At 54.2% G+C, this 22,635-nt stretch overlaps 3 protein-coding genes across 7 annotated transcripts; all 3 read left to right on the top strand.

Annotated features, from left to right (window-relative positions):
• The first annotated feature begins 153 nt into the window (after positions 1–153).
• On the top strand, positions 154–10,157 carry Rassf1 (Ras association domain family member 1). 3 transcript variants are annotated; one of them, XM_070005324.1, is made up of 6 exons: positions 154–440; positions 2,282–2,388; positions 6,815–6,919; positions 7,139–7,436; positions 7,558–7,673; positions 9,267–10,157. In XM_070005324.1, exons 1-6 carry the CDS (start codon positions 191–193, stop codon positions 9,411–9,413), a joined length of 1,023 nt encoding a protein of 340 aa, XP_069861425.1. In that variant the 5' UTR covers positions 154–190; the 3' UTR covers positions 9,414–10,157. The 3 variants fall into 3 exon arrangements, with proteins under 3 accessions (XP_069861425.1, XP_069861426.1, XP_069861428.1); XM_070005325.1 differs by lacking the exon at positions 154–440 and adding an exon at positions 1,850–1,998; XM_070005327.1 differs by lacking the exons at positions 154–440; positions 2,282–2,388 and adding an exon at positions 2,686–3,021.
• Positions 10,158–11,802: 1,645 nt separating this feature from the next.
• Positions 11,803–14,458, top strand: Tusc2 (tumor suppressor 2, mitochondrial calcium regulator). Its single transcript, XM_070005323.1, has 3 exons — positions 11,803–12,060; positions 12,943–13,063; positions 13,217–14,458. The coding sequence occupies exons 1-3, from the start codon at positions 11,915–11,917 to the stop codon at positions 13,280–13,282; spliced, it is 333 nt and encodes a 110-aa protein (XP_069861424.1). The 5' UTR covers positions 11,803–11,914; the 3' UTR covers positions 13,283–14,458.
• Positions 14,459–15,631: 1,173 nt separating this feature from the next.
• On the top strand, positions 15,632–22,286 carry Hyal2 (hyaluronidase 2). Of its 3 annotated transcripts, none has more exons than XM_070005322.1 (4): positions 15,632–15,649; positions 18,730–19,696; positions 20,419–20,508; positions 21,625–22,286. In XM_070005322.1, the coding sequence occupies exons 2-4, from the start codon at positions 18,776–18,778 to the stop codon at positions 22,033–22,035; spliced, it is 1,422 nt and encodes a 473-aa protein (XP_069861423.1). In that variant the 5' UTR covers positions 15,632–15,649; positions 18,730–18,775; the 3' UTR covers positions 22,036–22,286. The 3 variants fall into 3 exon arrangements, with proteins under 3 accessions (XP_069861423.1, XP_069861421.1, XP_069861422.1); XM_070005320.1 differs by lacking the exon at positions 15,632–15,649 and adding an exon at positions 16,475–16,608; XM_070005321.1 differs by lacking the exon at positions 15,632–15,649 and adding an exon at positions 17,854–17,970.
• The last annotated feature ends 349 nt before the right edge of the window (positions 22,287–22,635 follow it).

Here is a 22,635-nt window from a genome sequence, read left to right as displayed (position 1 = left end):
GCCCAGCCCTCAGCCCGCCCCTCGGCCCCGTCTGTCTTCGCTCTTGGGGGCGGCGCCCAGCCCTCGGCCCGCCCCGCGGCCCCGCCCCTGTCTTCGCTCTTGGGGGCGGCGCCCAGCCCTCGGCCCGCCCCGCGGCCCCGCCCGCCCTACGCTAAGGCCAAGTCCGCGGAAGCCCCAGCTCCACCGGGCCATGTCCACGGAGCCAGAGCTCATTGAGCTGCGGGAGCTGACACCTGCTGGGCGCCCTGGCCCGGGCCGCGCCCGGCTGGAGCGTGCCAACGCGCTGCGCATCGCGCCCAGCCCCGCGCGCAACCTCGCACGGAAACAGGTCCCGGGTCGCGGCCACCGGTTCCAGCCTGCAGGGCCCGCCACGCACACGTGGTGCGACCTCTGCGGAGACTTCATCTGGGGCGTCGTGCGCAAGGGTCTGCAGTGCGCGTGTGAGTAGCTCTCCCCTGCACGCCAAGAGCGGAAGGGACTGTCAAAGGGCAAGTCGAGGCCCAGAGGGTTGGCAGGGACCGTGCTGTCCGCAGATCAGATCCCTCACCTTGTCCTGTTCCAGAAGGGGGTATGGGGAGGGTGCTTGTCACTAGGTTCTGGTTCCAAGTTTATCTTTAAAGTGCCTTGGCCCTTCCTTAGAAAGCCTTGGTGTTCTCTGTCCTCTGAGTCTCTTCCCAATAGTTCCACTCCTAGGTTCCCTCCAGAATTCCTGGGGTGAAGAAGTTATCCATCTATGGACAAGAGCCTGTAAAAAATAACCTAGGGTGGGTTTCCTGCAAACAGGAATTTTGTTGAGTATTTAGTAGGTTCCTATATTGGGCCCTAGTGAACCAGGTGCTAAAACATGGAACACAGTCACACTGGGAATCACCAGCAAGCAGAAATTTGCTGAATGTACACCAGCTAGAATCACCAGGGCACTTTTATAATCCTCCAAACCCCATTATGCTCACCTTCTATCTCATGAGCCTATCTCAGGCCTGTTGAGTCAATTGCTGGAAGTGGGCCACAGGCATCAGTAATTAAAAAACAAAAACCTCTCCAGCCCATTCTAATGGGCAGTCTGGTTTGAGAATCAAGTGCTTTTGGCCTATATAGGAATTTAGAGGTGGTGCCTTTGGCCTGTGTATGCCTGGCAAGCTGCTCATCCAGGGAGGAACATGTCACAAATTCATGTCACAAATTCAGCTGGTGAAGCACAGTAACTTGGGACGATACAAAACATGAACCAAGGCCAGGACACTGCAATGTTCTCAAGAAGAAATGAAGTAGCTATGGAAATGACACACAGGATAGTTTAGGTATCCAACAAAGATGTAAAGACAAGGGAGAAACTGAAGGCGTGGTTTAAGGGGTGGATGGAAAAAGCTGAGGCAGAGTTCAGTTCAGAGTTCACAAGCCTCAGACTAGAACTTCCAAAAAAAATTAAGACAAAGAATCAAGAATGAGTTTGGGGTTTTGCCTCAAACAACTGAGTAATAGTGGCACCTTATGCTGAGATGAAGAACCCTGGTCAGGACAGGATTGAGGTGGAAGAAAAGTGGGTTCTATTTTGGATCACGCTCACTTGAAATATGTTAAGACATCCAAGTCTGCACTGTAGGATTTGATCTAAGATGGGTAGGCAGTTTTGCATCTGCATCCAAGGCTCACCGTGTAAACAGAGCCGGGACAGCCATCAGGTGAGCCGTGAATATCAACACATTAGATCTAGAAGTTGAGACAAAACCAGCAAAGGAGTTGAGCAGCAGGAGTCACAGGGAGTGGGAGGAAAACCTGGAGAAAGAGTGTGGTCCCCTGAGCATCAAATGATGTCGACAACCAGGAGACAATGAAGAATGGACCACTGACGATAGTCTGTCCTAAGTAGGGCAGTTTCCTGGAGGGAGGGACAGATAGAGGAAGTGGATAGAGGCATGAAGACCAAAAAGAAAAAAGAAAAAAATCAGGCGGATGTATGTAAACCAGTGTTTGAGGAGACATCTCCTGGAGGGCGCCGTAGGTTGAAGGTTTTTTGTTTTCTCCAAATAAATGGGTGGGAAGAGGAAAACTTCTGCCCCAGACGCTAGACCAAGAATCCAGCAGACTTGAATCTCTGATCACCTAAGGCTTCCCAGCCAGTTTCCACACATGCACCCCGAAAAGGGGGTGGGAGGGTGGGGAATGAGATCAACCCAAGGCCAGGCTCCCAGAGCCCAGCCGGTAACAGGAGCTTGCACCCCGGGGCTTGCCTCTGGTGGGCGGGACGCCTCCCCGAGCTGAGTCGGGGGCTCCTCCGCAGACTGCAAGTTCACCTGCCACTACCGCTGTCGCGCGCTCGTCTGCCTGGACTGCTGCGGGCTTCGGGACCTGGGCTGGGACCCCACGTTGGAGCGAGACACGAACGTGGTGAGCGTGGGGAAGCGGGGCGGGAGAGTCTGGGGGTGCGGGCGGGCGGGGCGGGGACGCGCTGATCGGCTGGCCAGGACGCCCACCGACCGCATCCGCTTCCGGTCCGCCGGCGGCTGGGTCGGGGAGGGAGGGGGGTGGTGAGGAGGGGTACCTGCCCATGCGCACATGCTCCGTTTACGTTTCCACCGGAAAGGTGGGGCCTGGGAGGCGGGGCCTAGGATGAGCTGCCTAAGCGATGAGGTCATCGCGTAAGACGCAGCGCTTGTGTCCCCGCCCACCCGCCCAATGAGAGTAGCGTCCAGATCCCGGTTGTCTACGTTTCAATCTTAACGGCTGCGGCGCTGCGCTGGCATCGGCGCACGCGCGCCTTGGCAGACACGCACGCTCGCCCGCACGCACGCACGCACGCGCCTGGGGCGTTGGTTGGGAGAGTCTGGGACGCGCCGCACTTGAGCGTACGGGCGGGCAGGCGCGCGCGTGGCCATGGGTGAGGCCGAGACGCCTTCTTTTGAGATGACCTGGAGCAGCACGACCAGCAGTGGCTACTGCAGCCAGGAGGACTCGGACTCGGAGCTCGAGCAGTACTTCACGGCGCGCACCTCGCTGGTCCGCAGGCCGCGCCGGGACCAGGTGGGGAGCCGCGGGGGGGGGGGGGCGCCGGCGGCGGGAGCGGGCGGCGGCCGGAGCCCCGCCCCCTCCCCGGTAAGTGGCGGCGCGGAGAGCTGGTCCGGCCGCGGGGAGAGCCGTGCAGAGCCCCCAGACCCTCGGTAGAGCCCCGATCCACCGAGGCCCCCCTCGCAGAGAACCCCCCGAAGGGAGCCGGGGCCAGCAACGCCGCAGCTCGGGATAGGCCAGAGAGGGGCGTTGTCCACCTGTGACTAAAGCCGGCGGCGCGGCCCTCCCTGGCATCCGGTTGGTCCCGGGGCTTGAACTCGTAGAGTCTGGGCGCTGAGTTCCCTGGGCCTCGTGAGCCGCAGCTCCACCTCTGGCTTTTTTTTGGGGGGGATGGTTCACGGGCGATCACGAGTCTCGCGGGACTTCTCCACCCAGGCTGGTTTTGAACTGCCATCCTGAGATCTCCCGAGAAGCTCGGATTTCACCAAGCACCCGGTGGGAACTCCCGCTTGCTCCCTAAGGGAGGTGGAGGAGGTGGGAGGAGTCCTTGCTGGGAAGTTGGGAATATGTTGTAGGAGAAGAAAGATGAGGGAGTCACCTTTGCCACCTCCAACCCCCACCCCATCCATCCGTATTCACTCCTGGATGGACAGCTGAGTCTCTAGTGTTGCTGGTCCTGATCTGTTTACCAATTGTTGGAATGTAGAGGATTCAAATCCCTCGTCTTGGGTGGACTTTTGGAAAGTAGATTTGAGAATGGCTAGGAAGGGAGCTTTGTTCTGAATGTAAAGCACCAAGGTCATTACCCATGGGAGACAGGAATGCTAGATTGTAATCCAGCCACTCTAGGATGGGTGGAAAGAGACCCAAGTTACCAAATTAAGTTTGTAAAGTTTGTAAACCTCCTGAAATTTCCTAGGTGTCCCCTTTATTAGAGACCTGTGGCCAGTAGGCTCAGAAAACTTTTGGGTTGGAATAAGACAGATGAGGACATCATGGGGACCATGAAATTTAGTATACCTGACAGTAGTGGGATAGAATTCTTTATTTGAAGCCGGGTGCTAGTGGCTCACACCTGTAATCCTAGCTACTCAGGAGGATGAGATTTGAGGATCATAGTTCAAAGCCAGTCCAGGCAAGGAAAGTCCATGAGACTCTTATCTCCAATAAACCACTAGAAAATCAGAAGTGGCGCTGTGGCTCAAGCAGTAGAGCCCTCGCCTTGAGCTGAAGAGCTGAGGGACAGCGCCCAAGCCCAGAGTTCAAGCCCCACGACCAACCCAAAAAAAAAAAAAAAAAAAAAAGAATTCTTTATTTGAGACAAGAAATTGGGGTTGGATGATGCTTGAGGTGAAAATTAAAAATTCCTCACGAAAGGAATCCTGCTCAGCACCCTAAAATCTCAGACCAGAGCTTTGGGTGCCAGGTTCAAGTATGGGATCCTGAGATCTCCATGCCCCTCAGTCTGAGTCTTTTTTTTTCTTATGGGTAAAATGGAAACACTGAAAGACACTAGAGTGCTTGCCCAGCATACAGGAGGCTCTTAAGTTCAGTCCCAGCACTGGAGTCCAGGAGTGAACTAAAGTGAAGCCATCAGTCACTGCGGAGAGGGAGAAGCTGAGTTGCTATAGTGCAGAAGAAGGAAAGTTCTAGGGCCCTCCTGTACATCCCTCTGAGGCATTGGGATCCTCTCCCAACAAACAGCTTTGGGAAACAGGAAAAAGCAGCTTCCTCCTCTAGAATCCTGGCAAGATGGTGCAGTGCCTTTATACCAAGCCCTTTGTTTTCTTTCTCCTCCTTTTTGTTGTCAGTCATGGGGCTTGATGAGTTCAAAACCTGGGCACTGTCCCCTAAGCTCTTTTGCTCAGTCTAGAACTCTACCACTTTGAGCCACAGTGCTGCTTTCAGTTTTCTGGTGGCTAATTGGAGATAAGAGTCTCACAGACTTTCCTTCCCCGGAGTGGCTTTGAACTGTGGTCCTCAGATCTCAGCTTCCTGATATAGGATTAAAGGCATGAGCCACCAGCACTTGGCAGGCCCCTTGTTTTCTACTGAACAGGGCTACCTGGAGAAGGGAAGAAGCTGCAACTGAGGTCAGTGAGTCCTAGTCCAGTATAACCCAGACCATTAGTTCTTACCCAACAGGGTTGCCCACTATCCCCAATATAGTTTCTGCTGGAGTTTTTATTCCCTGTTGCTCTCTTCCATCCAGGAAACCATAGAAATAGGCTATGGGCATCAATTCCCACCTCTACCCCAAAGCCTTTTTCCTGTGAAGCCTTAGTCCTTACACAGTAGGATCAGGGTAAAAACATAATGTCTGCTGTCTCATCCATCCTCCCCATTTGTCCCCATAAGCGCTTTAAACAGGTTAGGGGTCTCTAAGGCTATCCTGGGCCCAGAATCATTGTGAACGAGACCTTCTGGCATTGTTCAGTGGTGATCTCAGCTGTGTCAGTGACACTCCCATTCCTACCCAAACTCTGTCTGACGTCAACAGGAAATAAGGCTGAGGCAGTGGAGCCAAGTGAGTTTACTAGAAGAATGGTAGTTCCCACCCTCCATACGTCTAAAATACAGTCTCTGAAGGGGGAGGAAGCGGTGGATGAATAGGAAGGGGAGGAGGGGGCTGAGTGTCAAACTAAAAACTTCGGATGTTTAGACAGGGAAAAGGCAGAAACTAACTCTTGTCTCTCTCTTTCTCTTTCTCTCTTTCTTGCTTAGCAGTTGTGGGGGGGGGGGCGGGAATGATAGACTTTACCAGGAAGTTGCTTGGTTGCCTCTGGCAGATTGGATCCTTGCCTGAAGCTGCCTTTTGTGCAGTTCTGGCCAAAGTTAAATAACATGTCACAGTGATTTCCTCACTGTATCTGACAAGTATGGGAACTGGCTCCAAAACCCCACCAAGGGGTGCTGGAGGAGAGGGAAAAATTGGACTGCCTTCTCGCAGACAAACCGTGACTTCAGCCCAGCTGGGGTGCTACAATTTTGCTGTGCAGTTGAGATGACTATTTTATTGTTTTCTTTTTGCCTTTATTCATTTATTATTATTTTGTGGAACATGGGGGCTTGAACTCTGGGCCTGGACGCTGTTCCTCAGCTCTTCAGCTCAAAGCTAGCACTCTACTACTTGAGCCACAGTGCCACTTCCAGCTTTTTCTGCTTGTGTGGTGGCTGAGGAATCGAACCCAGGTCCTCATGCATGGGAGGCAAGCACTCTACCACTGAGCCACCTTCCCAGCCTTTATTTTTTATAGTACAGAGGGAAGGAGGCTTTGACCTTCTATGCCTTATATATGGCTCGGGTGCTTAACACTGTCCTCAAGAAGTGACTTGACTTTGATCGAAGGTCTCTCCTCAAGAGGCTGTCTCTCATGTTTTCTCAGCTCCTGGCAGCAGAAGGAAGCTAAATGGCCTTGCCTTTGTCATCTCTTAATAGCATACCCAACCTGGATTCAGGGTGGATGGGTTCAGTGACAGAACCAAAATAAGTTGATTTCTAAGGGCCGTCACAGACTGTTTTTCAGAAACTGTTTCTCAAGAGCCCTATATGCGGGGCTGGGAAGGTGGCTCAGTGGTAGAGCGCTTGCCTTGCATGCCTGAGGCCCTGGGTTCGATTCCTCAGCACCACATAAGCAAAAAGAAAAAAGACGGAAGTGGCGCTGTGGCTCATGTGGTAGAGCGCTAGCCTTGAGCTGAAGAGCTGAGGGACAGCGCCCAGGCCCAGAGTTCAGGCCTCATGACCAGATTTCCCCCCCCCCTCCAAAAAAAAAAAAAAGCCCTGTATGCATTCTGGTCTGTTGTTTAGGATGAGCCAGCGGAGTGGAAGACACCAGAACTTTCTCAGGCTGAAATTGAGCAGAAGATCAAGGAGTACAATAGCCAGATAAACAGCAACCTCTTCATGAGTCTGGTGAGTTGATTGCTCAGAAAAGAGGGTATGCGAAGAGTCAGGAACCTAGCTGTATGCCTGATGCACAAAGAGCTGCAGTAAAGGTATTCTCAAATGGGCCCAAGTAGTCATTTATGTATAACCCGCTTAGCCCCAAGTGGACTAAACCCAAGACGATCCCATCTCATCTAGAACCTACTCTTATGGCTTGTTTTTGTCCCCTCTCTCTCTTCTCTTTAGAACAAGGATGGCTCCTACACAGGCTTCATCAAAGTTCAGCTGAAGCTGGTGCGTCCTGTCTCTGTGCCCTCCAACAAGAAACCACCCTCTCTACAGGACGCCAGGCGAGGCACAGGGCGGGGCACAGCTGTGAAGCGCCGCACCTCCTTTTACCTGCCCAAGGATGCTATCAAGCACCTACACGTCCTGTCCCGCACTCGGGCACGCGAGGTCATTGAGGCTCTGCTTCGCAAATTCTTGGTGGTCGATGATCCCCGGAAATTTGCACTCTTTGAACGGGCTGAGCGTCATGGACAAGGCAGGCTTCCTATCCTCCTCTGCCCTCTATGAAACTACACAGGCATGTATCCATGCATGCAGGGGCGGAGGCAGCTAGCCTGTCTCTGATTCATTCATCCTTTTCCCCTCCTGGCCTTTAGTGTACTCCCGGAAACTCTCAGATGATGAACAGCCCCTGAAGCTACGACTTCTTGCAGGACCCAGTGAGAAGGCTCTGAGCTTTGTCCTGAAGGAGAATGACACCGGGGAAGTGAATGTGAGTATGGTCTTCCTTATAGTCTTGGTTGTCACCTAGTAAGGCTACATTAAGACTGGGAAGATCCGGGCGCTGGTAGATCACGCCTGTAATCCTAGCTACTCAGGAGGCTGAGATCTGAGGATCGCAGTTCAAAGCCAGTCTGGGCAAGAAAGTCCGTGAGACTCTTTATCTCCAATAAACCACCAGAAAACCAGAAGAGGTGCTATGGCTCAAGTGGTAGAGCGCTGAAAAGCTTGAGGCACAGTGCCCAGGCCTAGAGTTGAAGCCCTGTGACCCACACACACAAAAAAGACTTAGAGAAGGAATAGAGCTGGAGGACGAACTCTGCAAAGCTTTTCCCAGGAGTGTATGAGCCTTGTAACTAAAGTGAAAGGTTCCAGATCACATATGTCAGGACCAACAGCCTGTTACAAGAACCCAGGAAGAATTGTCTTGGTATTCTGGTCTTTCCTGGTGCTTAATATTCCAAACACTGAGGCATCTGTCTGACCGTATGATAAGCCTAGATCAGATCAAAGCCACATAAATGCCCAAGACCAATACAGCACAGGCTCCTCTTCAAGAATTTCAAGACTTTATTTTTTTCCCCTAATTTTTTTTTTAGGATCAATTAGTTGTACAGGGAAGTTTCATTTTGACATATCTATATGTGCATACGATATGCCTTCATCAAGCCGGGTGGGCTGGCTCAGGCCTGTAATCCTAGCTACTCAGGAGGCTGAGATCCAAGGATTGCAGTTCAAAGCCAGCCCAGGCAGGAAAGGCTGTGAGACTCTTAGCTCCAATAAACCACTCAGAAAACCAGAAGTGGCACTGTGGCTCAAGTGGTAGAGTGCTAGCCTTGAGCTGAAGAGCTGAGGGGCAGCACCCAGGCCCTGAGTTCAAGCCCCACAGGCAGCAGCAACAACAACAACAAAAAGACAATTGGTGTGTAGTTAGTGCTTAGATGTACAAAGGCCCTGATTTTGCTCCGTTACCCCATCTCCTTTTATTGCTGGTCCTAGAACTTGAACTCAGGGCCTGGGTGCTGCCCCTGAGCCTCTTTGTGCTCAAGGCTAGCACTCTATCATTTGAACCACAGTGCTACTTCTGGTCTTTTCTGCTTATATGGTACTGAGGAGTCAAACCCAGGGCTTCATGCATGCTAGGCAAGCACTCTACCACTAAGCCACATTCCCAGCTTCTGAGTAGTTTATTGAAGATAAGAATTTCATGGACTTTTCTGTCCAGGCTGGCTTCAAACCACAATCTTCAGATCTCAGCATCCTGAATAGCTAGGATTATAGGCATGAGCCACTGGCACCCAGTCCTATGCAATTTGGATTAGATTCAGAGTTGGGCACAACCTGACAACAAGTAGTTAAGGAACATCCATTTAGTGCCTCTTAATTGAGGTAACTTTGTGGGATTTGTTTTTTGTACAGACTGCTATTGGGGATCCCTGGCACTGACTATTCAGATAAAAACCCAACATCAGAAAGCCCACACAGTCCTAGCCTGGGTGACCATGATGTGCTGATTTTCTCTGGAGGGGTTCTGCTGGGTTGCTTGAGCCTGCTGCAGCCTGTGTGCCTCCTGTCCCCCTTACAGTGGGATGCCTTCAGCATGCCTGAACTACACAACTTCCTGCGTATCCTGCAGCGAGAGGAAGAGGAGCACCTTCGCCAGATCCTCCAGAAGTACTCCCATTGCCGCCAGAAGATCCAAGAAGCCCTACATTCCTGTCCTTTGGGATGACCTCTTAGACCCCTGGCTGGCAGGAGGAGTGCAGGCAGTGCCAAGCGCGTGCCGTGTGAATGTGAGCGAGTCCATTGGGCCTGAAGAGTGAGTGTGCGTGCAGGTTCCCTCCTGTTGAGGGAAATAAGCCCAGAAAAGAGCAAAGAAGCTGTCCCCGTGTCCACCGGTGGGTGTAGCAGGGCATGGCTTGCCGCCCCTCTGACCCTCACGTTCAGGGTCTCAGTGGGCCAGGGCTACTCTAGGTAGCAGCAGCTCCAGGTTTGCAGCAGGGGTGGAGCAGACAAGAGTCTCCGTACTTCATTTCTCACAAGTGAGAATCTTGGGAGACTCTCCAAACACAAAAGGGTGGTGTTTTCAGGGATGGGGGCCCTGATCGGTGGGGAAAGGTTTGGGGTCTTGGACAAAGTCCCAGGATAGCCCTAATTAGAGCCGAGTGGGTGCTCAGAGCAAAGCAGACATCGAGGTAGAATCTCTGGTTCTCTCTCTAGTGCCTTATGAGTCGCAACTTCCTAAGGTCAGGGAGCTGCCTCAGTGCCGCCCCCAAGGAGGAAGTCTGGGCCAGGCTCATTCCTTGTTTGCCAAAGCTAGGGTTTCTCCCTCAGATTTTCTTAATGAAGTGTGTGAATGTATGTAATGTTTTATGGCCTCAACTGAATGCCTCCTGTGGGAAAATGGATGAGGGATGACAGTCAGTCATCATCAGGGCCTGAGGCCTGAAAGAATTGGCTGAATAAAGATGAAAAAGTCCTCCTGCTTTTGGACTCTTCATTGTGTGTGCGCAAGCCACTGTAGCCCTAATGACAAGATTGCAGGGCATCTTCGGGGGGAGGTTGCCTTGAGACCAATGTGACGATGTATACCCTTATCACTCAGCACCCTGGGTCTCAAGTTGTGTGTGTGTGTGGGGGTCAAGATAGGCTGCAGCTAGAGCTTGCAAAACCAGTCTCTTAACATGCACCAAGCTCTGGGAGAAACTGCAGACCAGACACCACACATGGCACCTATGGTTGTTAACAGTTCTTGTTTTTTATGAAGCACACCTTGATTAGTTTGGAAAGAACACTGAATTTGAAGCTCTTAAGACCTCAGCAGCTGTAAAGCTAGTTATTAGGTTTTCTTAGGCTTAAACAAACTAGCTACTTAGAGGCTCAGATCTGAGGATCATGGTTCAAAGCCAGCCAGGGCAGGAAAGTCCTTAGGACTCATCTCCAATGAACCACCAGAAAACAAGAAGTGGCCCTGTGGCTTAAAGTGGTTGAGCACTAGCCTTGAGCTCAAGAGTTCAGGTGCCCAGGCCCGGAGTTCAAGCCCCACCATTGGCTAAAAAAAGAAAAAATGCCAGGCACTGGTGGCTCACACCTGTAACCCTAGTTACTCAGGAGGCTGAAATTTGAGGATCATGGTTCAAAGCCAGCCCAGGCAGGAAAGTCCATGAGACTCATCTCCAATTTACCACCAGAAAGCCAGAAGTAGCTCTTGGCTTAAAGGGTAGGGTGTGAGCCTTGAGCCAAAGAGCTCATGGACAGCACCCAGGCCCGCGGGGGGGCGGGGCGGGGGGGGGGGGGAAGTTTTCTACTTTTAACATTTCGTGTAACATTTTTTTTTTTTGTCGGCCGTGGGGCGTGAACTCTGGGCCTGGGCGCTTTGTCCCTCAGCTCTTCAGCTCAAGGCGAGCACTCTACCCCTTGAGCTACAGCGCCACTTCCGGTTTTCTGGTGGTTTATTGGAGATAGGAGTCTCACGGTCTCTCCTGCCCGGGCTGGCTTTGAACCGCGATCCTCAGATCTCAGCCTCCTGAGTAGCTAGGATTTACAGGCGTGAGCCACCAGCGCCCGGCTCGTGTAACATTTTTAATTAGCATTATTTGTACAAGGGGTTTATCACATGACATCTCCATGTTTGCAGAAAGTGTACCCCCATCGACTTCATTCCCTCTATCCCTCAAAACAAGGGCTTTTACTACTCTTCATACATCACATAAAAAAGGCCCTTAGATTCTGCTCCTCACAAAAAGAGCTGTGAAAATAAAAGCCAAATGGCCACCTTTGTACCCCACCCTGGTCTTCATCAGGACCAAAGCGCTGGTTTGAGGGGTCTGGGTTTCATGTGCCCTTTGGGCTTGAGATTGGTGTTGGGACGACCACCAACCGGACCACGGCGGGGGGCAGAGCACAGTCAAAGCCTCCCTGGGAAGCCCAGCTGCCCCAGTGACGAGCGCAGAGCCTGCTGGGATGGGGGTGGGGTTGTTCCACAGAGCATGCTGGGATACCTATGAGGATGTCCATTGGCTTTGCCCCAAAGAACGACGAGAGTAGCAGCCAATCAGAGGGGGCAGCGTGCGGAAGCGGAAGTGAGGTTTCCTTGGAGACAGCCGAGCCCGCAGAAGGCGGCGGCGGCGGCGGCGGCACCTGCGAGCGGAGGCCGGGGCTGGGCATGGTGGTGCCCGCTGCACTGTGAGAGGCGAGCGGCCGCGGGGACCGCCATGCGCCGGCGGCCCTGACATGGGCGCCAGCGGCTCCAAAGCTCGGGGCCTTTGGCCCTTCACCTCGGCAGCGGGGGGCGGCGGCCCGGAGGCGGCGGGCACTGAGCAAGCTTTGGTGCGGCCTCGATCCCGTGCGGTGCCACCCTTCGTGTTCACGCGCCGCGGGTGAGGGCCTGGGGTTCGGTCTCGGAGGACAGCGGGCGTCACGCAGGGGGAGACGGACAAACCCCCCCCCCCGTTAGAGGGAAGACAACTCCCATCTTTTGCTCCCCCATCGGAGCAAAGGGGTGGGGAAAGCCGGGCCGTGGCCCCACGAGGCCTAAAGGTTTCTGAAGGTGTTCCCAGAGAAGGGTGGAACCGAGGCTTGGCCCCCTGAGCATGCGCTGCTCCTCAGAGAGGATAGCCACGAGCCTTCAGGATCTCCTTGTCATTCCTTCCAACTCTTGGCGTGCAAACTGGAGACTAATACTCTCCCTCTCCCCTTATGCTAAGGGGGAGAATGACTTACGGTTTAGATGTCTTCCTTCCGCAAATTAGTGGGCTTGGTCCCCCACCCCTTCCTCTAGTAGTGACTGGGAAATCAAGGCTGGGATACCCAATGTTTAAAGTGAGACCTGGGGAGGGGGAGAAGACCTTCACCCAGATCTGGAATGCGGATTTAACTCCTCTTTCCACAGGAGCACCAGAATGATCTGGTCCTAGGTGAGCTTCTGGCACTCTCTCTATGGTGGAGATGGTGGCTGCACTGGCCACTGGGAGGAAGGGAGGCCGTTTTCCTCTCCTTCCCAGCTCAGACATCCACATCTTAGTCTTTGGCACTTGGCTAGTAATGTGTTCTGGAATGAAACCAACATCCCTAAGCCACCATCTAGCCCTCTGTAGAATCTCTGAATGAAGGGCCTGATGTTGGAATGGCTGCTCGTATAGAACCAAACCAGTGATGAGAAGTAGCTTTGGTTGCTTGAACCAAAGTTCAAGCAAAGCTGCTCATGCTTCTCCATGGTCTGTGGCATTTGCCGTGAACAGTTTATTCTGTTTTCTCCACAGTTCCATGTTCTATGATGAAGATGGAGATCTGGCTCATGAATTCTATGAGGAGACAATCATCACCAAGAATGGGCAGAAGCGGGCCAAGCTGAGGCGGGTACATAAGAATCTGATTCCTCAGGTGAGGGGCTGGGCAGTGGCCATAGAATTCACATCAAGTACGTTGCGATAGACCGAAAAGAGGTCTACTGGGGGAGGAGCTGGGAAGAACAGGAAGGCTTCCTGGAGGAAAGACCTCTGAGCCAACCCTCACTAGCCTCTGTTTCCATGGCAGGGCATCGTGAAGCTGGATCCTCCCCGCATCCATGTGGATTTCCCTGTGATCCTCTATGAGGTGTGAGCCTGGGGGTGGCAGACGCAAGCACTCCCTGCCCCAGCAAGTAACTCAAGTGTGACTTCCACCGAGGAGTCCAGGCTGTGGCCACAACCCTGAATAGACTCCAATGGCCCAGAACTTTCAGCTGTGAGCAGGGCAAGTCCCTTGGTGTTAATCAGGCAATGGTTGGTTTGTGGGCAAGAGGTGGTTGGTGGCTGGTGAAGCTAATGGCAAAGTTTCCAGTCGACCCTCCCCAACCACCCCTGCAAGAAGCATGGCAGGCCATATGCCAGTCAAGAATGCCTGGTTGCAGGTTCCTTGCTTGGCCTGCTTTCTTCCAAGCTTGCCTAGGGCCCAACCCTGCTAGAAGCTACAGCACTTTACAAGCAAAGTCTGCCTTCTTCCAGCCCCTGGGCTGTGGGGGCTGAACACACGTGGGAACTTCCTTCCCTCACTTCCCTTACCCCCTAGTTGGAGCATTTCAGCCGTTTGCTACCTCGATTCCTCCTGTATTGGACAGAGGTGGGGGCAGCACCAGCCTGATTCTTCCTGCCTACCTGCCATTTGTTCCCACTCTGGGATGGACAGTTTACTAACTGTTCATAGGAATGGATACTGGTGTTGGAGGCTTCTTCCTTCAAGCAGGGCTAGGCTGATCCCTCCCCCCTGCAACTAGTTTTGCCCTCCTCCCCAGATAAAAGGGTGCAAGCCAGGGTCGGGACGGGCTGTGCCTGTGGGGAGGTGTCTCAAGCCACCTGTTCTGTTCTATCTCCCTTGCCTTTCCACCAGCTCCTTTTACCCTGTTTGAGAGGGACTGTCCAGTGGGGTGAACCACACAGTAGAGCTGGTGCCACTATAAGGAACCCAACCACCCATTCCCCTGAAATCTCTTCACCTCTTCAGGATCACTCAAGGGAAAGTACTGGAGCCCCCTTGGTAGGGACAGAAAGGAGGGAAAGACCATAAAAGGAATACTTAAAATGTGAAGGTTTGTAAATAATCTAGTTCCAGGATGATGTTGGGGCAGAGTCTGATTTCTATATAGAGATGACTTCTTTTTTTTTTTTTTTTTTTTTAATTCTTTATTGTGTAAGCTTTGTGCTTCTGGAGTGTGGGAAATGGCTTGGGGTGGGTGACCCCCAGCATAGGAAGACTGTTGTTATTTGTTCAATTTCAATAAAATTATTTGTAGATCCTGCATATGAGAGTGGCATCTTATGGAACTGGGGACACTAAATGTGGAGGCTACGACCCCAGCTCCATAGGTAGGCCTGGGCTGGGGGACTGGCTCCCTTCCACCTCCAACACCTAGAGTGGTAAACCTCAGCTCTGCCAGTGGCAATACCAGTCATGACCAGCAGGTGGCTGTGTTCGCACAGATATGACCACTGGCGCTCCTGTCCCTTTGTTGTGGTGGCAATCAGAGGTCTTGTAGCTACTTCACTATCGTCTGGCCCCAGCTATCTGACCCCAGATAGTTCAGATAGTTCTGGAATAGTCCAGAACTATCCCGATATTGTCATCTGACCTCAAGTGAAGTTAACAGCTAAAGTCCCATGGACCTCAGGCCTGACCTTAGATGAATAGCTACCAGACAGATGTCACCCACACTCGTGGCCTACAACCAGGCTTTGTGACCCAGGCTCTCTTGCCTCCTCCCAGGCCACCACTGGGAAAAGGAACTTGGACTTCTGTTCCCAGAAGGCAAGGCGCAGCCCCCCCCCCCCCCCCCCCGCAAATACTTTCTTTGCTCTCTGCTGAATTTTCTGGGCCTGCTATGAAGTACGTTCTCTGCGAGGCCTAGTCTTTGCCCATCACCTCACCAAATTCCAGGTAGAGAAGGTGGAGGAATGTGGGCATCCAGGCATCTGGGTGAGGGGAAAATGGCCTGCCAGTCTTTCAAAGTCTTGAATTTGTCAAGTCCCTTGCAGCCTGGCCTTGCACTTCTGTGAGCTGCCTTCCCATCCCCCCATAATATGCCAGGCCTAAGATCCTGACTTCCTCGACCCACCTCCGCCATCCACCCACTCACCCACATTGCCAACTGGCTCTTCAGCAGCCAGAGCTCACCAATACATACCAGACAACATCCTATCTCCTGCCACCACGCTCCAGCCTGGGGGAACTCCCTGGGCTGGACCTGGCCCTCTGACCCCAAAGCTGGAGACAATGGGAGTCAGGGCAGTGCTTCCCTACTCCCTCCCACTGGGCTGTGCTCACTTCCTTCCTGCTGTGCCGCTGGAGGAAGTGTCCCTGCCTGGGGACAGTCAGGCCTGGCCTTTGTTGTACCAGGGGTCCCCACCCTTGGAGCCTCTGTCTCTTGTGAAACCAACACACTGATACAAGGACAATGTCCCCTCCCCTGCCATTTCCTGAGAGACAGACTCCAAGGTATGTACCCAACTTCCCCAGCCCCCATACAACCTTCTGTTCCAAGAGGGGACCTCTGGGTATTGGAAAAGTGAGCTCGTGGGGTGCTGAGAAGCAGGTTTGGGATCGGTAGATTTATCTGCACTGGAGAACTCTGTTGGAAACTTGCTACAACCCGCTGCGGCGCCATCTATATTGAATGCACACCTTTCCTAGTCCATGTGGTAAAGGGCCTCCACTCTGTGGAGCAGACTCTGAAACCCAGCCAGCAGGAGAGCACCCCCCACAGCCACACTCATCAACATACTGTCCCCTCTGTCATTCGGGGACTCTTCCACTCTCACTAGGGGAAAAAAAAAATGACTCAGCTCCTGGAAGTTCCCCCAACCCTCCCCCCTCACCAGGGCTGATTCCCTTCTTTGGCACCTGCTCTAGAGGACAATCAACTGACTGTTAGCCCCAAGTCATTTGACTCCTACAAAGCCCACCACCTCACACACTCTCATGGATTTTGAGGACCACCCCTAACATCAGGAAAAGTTCAAGCAAATAGATTCTTGTAGGCATGGAGAAACTGGCACCTGAGTTTGGACCCAGAGCCTCCCTGGCAACCTGAGACAGCCAGTGGGGGGGTCAGAGCCTAGTCAGGAAGGGCTTGGGAAAGGGCAGATGGCTAGCAGCCCATAAGGATGGAAAACGGTGAAGAAGGCGATCTCCTCCCCCCTTTTCCCCCCCTCCCCGCCCCTGTTCCTAGCCCTTTCCTCTCCGAGGGGCAGCAGGAAGTGAGGAGAAAAGGGCTGGGATGGGAGGCGCGGGAGGAGCGCGAGGGAGGGAGGAAGGGAGGGAATGGGGAGTCCTAGGTCCGGGCTGCCCAGTGGGCCACAGCTGGCGCGAGTAACCTGGCCTGGAGAAACTCGCCTCAAGAAGGAAGAACCCCCCCCCCATCGACCTCCTACTAGGCCCCAAAGACTCCCACACAGGTGAGCCCATTGCGCGCCCCACGGCCTTCACTTGCACGCGGGAAGGAGACGGGGTTAAAGAGAGAAAGGAGCACGGACTCTTAGGGGGAAAAACTGGGTCCCTGACCCAAGATCGGATCTTAGGGGTGAAATCTCACCCGGGGCCTCCAGCTCCCAAACTACCCCCCCACCTCCCCCCCAGGTCAGGAGGGTCTTGGGAGGTGAAAGGGGTTCTGGAGCCCCGGGAGCCCCTCCATCCAGTCGGATGCCTCTGGGGTCCGGGCCCCAAACTTCTGTAAAAGTGGCACCCTCATCGGAGTAAGGGCACCCTTCCCCCCCTCCTCCCCCTTCCCCCCCCTCCTCCCCCTTCCCCCCCACCTCCCCCAATACTGGATAGAAGAGGATCCCAGGAAACTGGGGCCGGGATGCCTCCTTTCTCACGCAGGACGGGGGAGAGGGCACCCTACCTCCCCCTCACCCCCTGGCCCCTCTGAATTTCCCCGATCCCGACCCCGCCCGCCATGGAAGCGACCCAGAGTTTCCAGGACAACCCCGGCCTGGGCCCGGCCCCCTTAGCAGGGCTGGGAGGCGGCGCTTGGCTCCTGGGCCGAGCCGAGCCCGGGGGCGGGGCCGAGCGAGGGCGGGCCGAGTAGGGGGCGTGGCCTGGAAGGGGGCGTGGCCGGGCCGGGCCGGGCCGGGCCGGGCCGGGCCGGGCCGGGCCGGGCGGGGGGGGGGGGGCTTCCTTTCAGACTGCCCCACTGGGAGCGGTGGGAGACCGGGACCTTCAGAAAGTGCTAGAAACAACACTCAGGGGGTGCACAAGTAGACCCGCAGCTGCCCCTCAACCCAGGCCTTAGGTGTCCCATAGCATCTTCCCCGCCCCCCGCGCCGGTCCCCCGTCCCTTCTCTTACCCTGTCCCTTTAAGGGACTGGCCGCCCCGGGCGGGGGGGGGGGGGGAGGGCTGTACCACCGCCGGCGGCCTATGGCGGGGGGAGAGGGGAGCTGATGGACGCTGGAGGCCGCGGCTCCCGCCGAAGTCACGTGTCCGAGCGGCTTCGGGTTCGCAGATAGGGAACCACACCCCACGGCAGCAGAGCTCAGCGGCCCTCGAACCCCAAGTGCGGTGTGAGCGGAGCCAGCGCCCCCCGCCCCCCCCGCGCCACGGCCTCACATCCCGTCTCCCGCCCACCCCGGCGAGCGGCTTCTTAAAGGAGCCGCGGGCCTGGGGGCGGAACCTGCACGCAGCGGTGCTTGGTGGGGGTTGGGGGGAGGGGGGGCAGGCTCAAAGGCCGCGAGCGAGTGAGAGAGCGAGCCGGGGCTGAGGCTGGGCCCGGCATGGCGGCGGCGGCCCGGGCGTGGGTTCCCGTGGCACCCTGTGCGAGGTGAGCTCGGCCGGGACCCCCGCTGGACCATGAACCCCCCTCCCCACATCACCCCCCCAGAGAGATGGCCGTGGAACCCCACCTCCCCTGGGGGCTGCAGCCCCACGTGGGGGCTGGGGGCGGGGTCCCGCACAAAGGCCGGCGGTGTGCTCTACACCCGGGGCCCCCCCCCATGCGCTGGGGGGGGGCGTGGGGAGGGCGTGGGGAGGGCGAGGCACGCGCCTGCCCGATCTGGATGGTCATAGAGGGAGGAAAGGGCAGGTCGGTGTGGGGGGGGGAGCTGGAGGACCATTGCCCCCCTTTGTCCCCGCGGGGCCTCCTCCAAGCCTGGGACTGTGTCTGTGCGCCCGACTTCAGGCCTCTTTGCCACCGAAGCAGTGTCCAGATTTCGGTCTGGGTCGTGTGTCCTGCCTTACCATATTGTGGTTTCTGGGGATCCAGGATTCTTCTCTTGGGTAGATGAGAAAAGTTGGGGGGGCCGGGGGGGGGCTGGAGTTCAGGCCTTTCTGAAGCATCTAGGTGCCTCTAGCCACCACCACCGGTTCATCCCCTTTGACCCTCCCTGCGGGGGTCAAAGGTGTAACAGATTCTTGTGCAGATTCTTGTCTGTGACCTGTGATTTCTCCCTTCCATGGTCTGGAATAGCCAAGAACACTGAGCCTTCCCCCCTGTCCCCCGCTAGCCTGGGCTTTTATAGCACAGAGGGTGTTCAGGTTGGACACTCCAGCCTAAACTTGTTCACTCCTACCCTTCTTTTAGCTCCTGAGCTGGTGCTGGGCAGGTGATCTTGCCTGCAGTGCCCAGCATGTGGACAGGCCTGGGCCCCATCATCACATTGGCTCTGGTCCTGGCGGTGGCATGGGCGGTGGAGCTCAAGCCCACAACGCCACCCATCTTCACAGGCCGGCCCTTTGTGGTAGCCTGGGATGTGCCCACACAGGACTGTGCCCCACGCCACAAGGTGCCACTCGACCTGAGTGTCTTTGATGTGGTGGCCTCACCTAATGAAGGTTTTGTGAACCAGAATATCACCATCTTCTACTACAACCGCCTCAGCCTGTATCCACGTTTTGATTCAACCGGGATGTCCGTGCACGGCGGTGTACCACAGAATGGCAGCCTCTGGGCACACCTACAGATGCTGAAGAAATCTGTTGAGCACTACATTCGTACCCAGGAACCCCCAGGGCTAGCAGTCATTGACTGGGAGGACTGGAGGCCTGTGTGGGTACGCAACTGGCAGGACAAGGATGTGTACCGCCAATCATCACGCCAGCTGGTAGCCAGCCGCCACCCTGATTGGCCCGCAGATCGAATAGTCAAACAAGCACAGTATGAGTTTGAGTTTGCTGCACGCCAGTTCATGCTGGAGACACTACGCTACGTCAAGGCAGTGCGACCTCAACACCTCTGGGGCTTCTACCTCTTTCCTGATTGCTATAATCATGATTATGCACAGAACTGGGAGACCTACACCGGCCGCTGTCCTGATGTGGAGGTAGCCCGCAATGACCAGCTGGCCTGGCTGTGGGCTGAGAGTACAGCGCTTTTCCCCTCTGTCTACCTGGATGAGACACTTGCTTCTTCCGCTCAGGGCCGCAACTTTGTTAGCTTCCGTGTTCAAGAGGCGCTTCGCGTGGCTCACACCCATCATGCCAACCACGCGCTCCCAGTCTATGTCTTCACGCAGCCCACCTACACCCGCAAGCTCAGTGGGCTTACTGAGGTATGTGTCTTCCTGGATGTACCTTCTTGGGAACCGCTGCTCATGGAGGGAAACCAAGGATCTAAAGCTCTATTCATAGCCAGTCATATTTCTTCTAATCATCCTTGTTGTGATCTTATGAAAGGTAATGATGTCCTCATTTTGTAGATACAGTGAGATGCGAGAAGTTTAGCTAAAGCCTCTAGAAAAGCCAAGGACAACATAGAGGCTTAAACCCAGGCATTCTGATTTTTGGAGTCAGTCCTTGTAGATGTACTGTAGGTTCATGGGTGCCCTTGATTTGGAGGCTAAGGCCCAAAGTGGGGATAGAAATGGGGTTAACCATTTAAGAAGAAAGAAAAACAGCCAGGTGCTGGTGAATCACATCTGTAGTTCTAGCTACGCAGGAGGCTGAGATCGGAGGATCAAGATTCAAAGCCAGTTTGGGTAGGAAAGTCTATGAGATTTTATCTCTGATTATCTAGCCCGAAAGCCAGAAGTATGGCTTAAGTGGTTAAATGCCAGCCTTCAGGGGAGAAAGAGCCAAGCAAGAGCACCTTAGGCTGAGATAAAGCCCAAATACCAGCATTTTTTTTTAAAAAAAGGAAGGAAGGAAGAAAACCAGCCTCTCTGAGGCATGTGGGGAGGGCTACCACAGGAAGAGGTCAGCAGATTTGAACCAGCCTCGCTTTTCTTGCCCTTTGCTGTTAGTTTTCCTCTGTGACTATCCCCTCTCCACACAGATGGACCTCATTTCGACCATTGGTCAGAGTGCAGCCCTGGGTGCAGCCGGCGTCATCCTGTGGGGTGACTCAGTGTACACTTCAAGTGTGGTAAGTGAGACTCACCTAGCCAGAGCTGAGGTACAAGGACAGGAGAAGGGACAAAAAAAAAAAAAAAAAAAAAAATTGACCTTGGCTCCCAGTGACTATCCTGGAACAAAAAGAAGGCACCCCTACCCTGTGACCAGGAAAGAGGAAGTGATATCCTACACAGCTGAGTTCCACCCTTCCCTGCCTCTTATCCAGATGGATTCTAGTCTCCAGTCTCTCTTCCAATCTCAGTTCTCAGCAGAATAGGGTGTGTGTGTGTGTATGTGTGTGTGTGTGTGTACACACACAGATAGACATCTATGCTGTGAAGAAAAAGTACTGAGCTGGGAATGTGGCTTAGTGGTAGAGTGCTTGCCTAGCATACATGAAGCTCTGGGTTCTATTCCTCAGTACCACATATACAGAAAAAGCCAGAAGTGGCGCTGTGGCTCAAGTGGGTAAAGTGCTAGCCTTGAGAAAAAGACAGTGCCCAGGCCCTGAGTTTAAGCCCCAGGACTGGCAAAAAAAAAAAAAAAAAGTACTGCCAGACTCAGGATGTGGTTCAGTGGTAGACCACTTGCCTAGCATGCACAATGCCCTGGGTTCAGTCCCCAGACCACATAAAAAAAGATTGTGTGGCCAGGTCCCAGGGGCTCCAACCTGTAATCCTAGCTGCTCAGGACGCTGAGAGCTGAGGGTCATTCTTATCTCCAGTAAAGAAAAAGCCGGAAGTAGCTCTGTGACTTGAGTGGTAGAACACAGGCCTCAGCAAAAGAAGCTCAGAGTCTGGGCTGGGAAGGTGGCTCAGTGGTAGAGTGCTTGCCTTGCATGCATGAGGCCCTGGGTTCGATTCCTCAGCACCACATAAGCAGAAGAAGCTGGAAGTGGCGCTGTAGCTCAAGTGGTAGAGTGCTCGCCTTGAGCTGAAGAGCTGAGGGACAGCGCCCAGGCCCTGAGTTCAGGCCCCACAGCCGACAAAAACAAAAAAGAAGAAGCTCCGAGTAGTGCCCAGGTCCAGCCCCCCCCAAAAAAAAAAAACAAAACAAAACTGTGTAGTCTCCCCAGTGTGGACACAATTTCAATATGGGCTTTGGGCTGACGCAGCTGACTTAACTACCACCCCTGATCTCTCCACAGGAGACGTGCCAATACCTCAAGAATTACCTGACACAGAAGCTGGTCCCCTACGTAGTTAACGTATCCTGGGCCACCCAGTATTGCAGTTGGACACAGTGCCAGGGCCACGGGCGTTGTGTGCGCCGCAACCCCAATGCCAACACCTTTCTACACCTCAGTGCCAGCAGCTTCCGCCTAGTACCTGGCCAAGCACCTGATAAACCCCATCTGCAACCCGAGGGAGAGCTCAGCCGGGCCGATCTCAGCTACCTGCAGACACACTTTCGCTGCCAGTGCTACTTAGGCTGGGGTGGCGAGCAATGCCAGTGGGACCGTAGGCAGTCAGCAGGACGTGCTAATGGGGCTTGGACCGGGTCTTACCTCACCAGCCTGATGGCTTTGGCAACCATAGCCCTCACTTGGACCTTGTAAAGAGTCAGCTAGCCTCTGCCAAGGAGCTTGCCTGGGCAAATAGGAGCCTGAGGGGATAGACAGAAAAGACCATACCCACCAGGGCATCCGTATCCAGCTACCCCCCTCCTGTTCTAAGGGGGAGGGGAAGTCCCCCTTCTTTCCTTGCTAGAGGATTCAGCTGGGTTGGGGTTGTCTTTACTCTCCGGTCTTTAAATAGTTTATAATTATTATTATTTGGGGAGTCTCTTGTAAATTAAATATAAAACCAACTGCTTCTGTGTTTTTCTCTTTCTGGATCAGGGCATGTAAGACCGATTCCTGGGTCACTGTGAAGTTGAACTCATTTTCTGTGATACCTTCTGTTAGGAACCTTTTTTTTTTTTAACCAGTCCTGAGGCTTGAACTCAGGGCCTTGGGGCGCTATCCCCCAGCTTCTTTTGCTCAAGGCTTGCATTTTACCACTTGAGCCACAGAGCCACTGCTGGCTTTTTCTGTTTATGTAGGACTGTGGACTCGAGCCTGGGGCTTCATGCATGCTAGGCAAGCACTCTGCCACTGAGCCACATTTCCAGCCCTTGCTAGAGACTTCTCACTTGTAAAATATGGTCATGAGGAGTT

Source organism: Dipodomys merriami, unplaced genomic scaffold (assembly GCF_024711535.1).
Source record: "Dipodomys merriami isolate MVZ:Mamm:240054 unplaced genomic scaffold, mDipMer1.0.p SCAF_68, whole genome shotgun sequence".
In the NCBI taxonomy this organism is placed as follows: domain Eukaryota; kingdom Metazoa; phylum Chordata; class Mammalia; order Rodentia; family Heteromyidae; genus Dipodomys; species Dipodomys merriami.
Note: the sequence above shows the minus strand (reverse complement) of the source record. Positions and strands in the feature narration are given on the sequence as shown.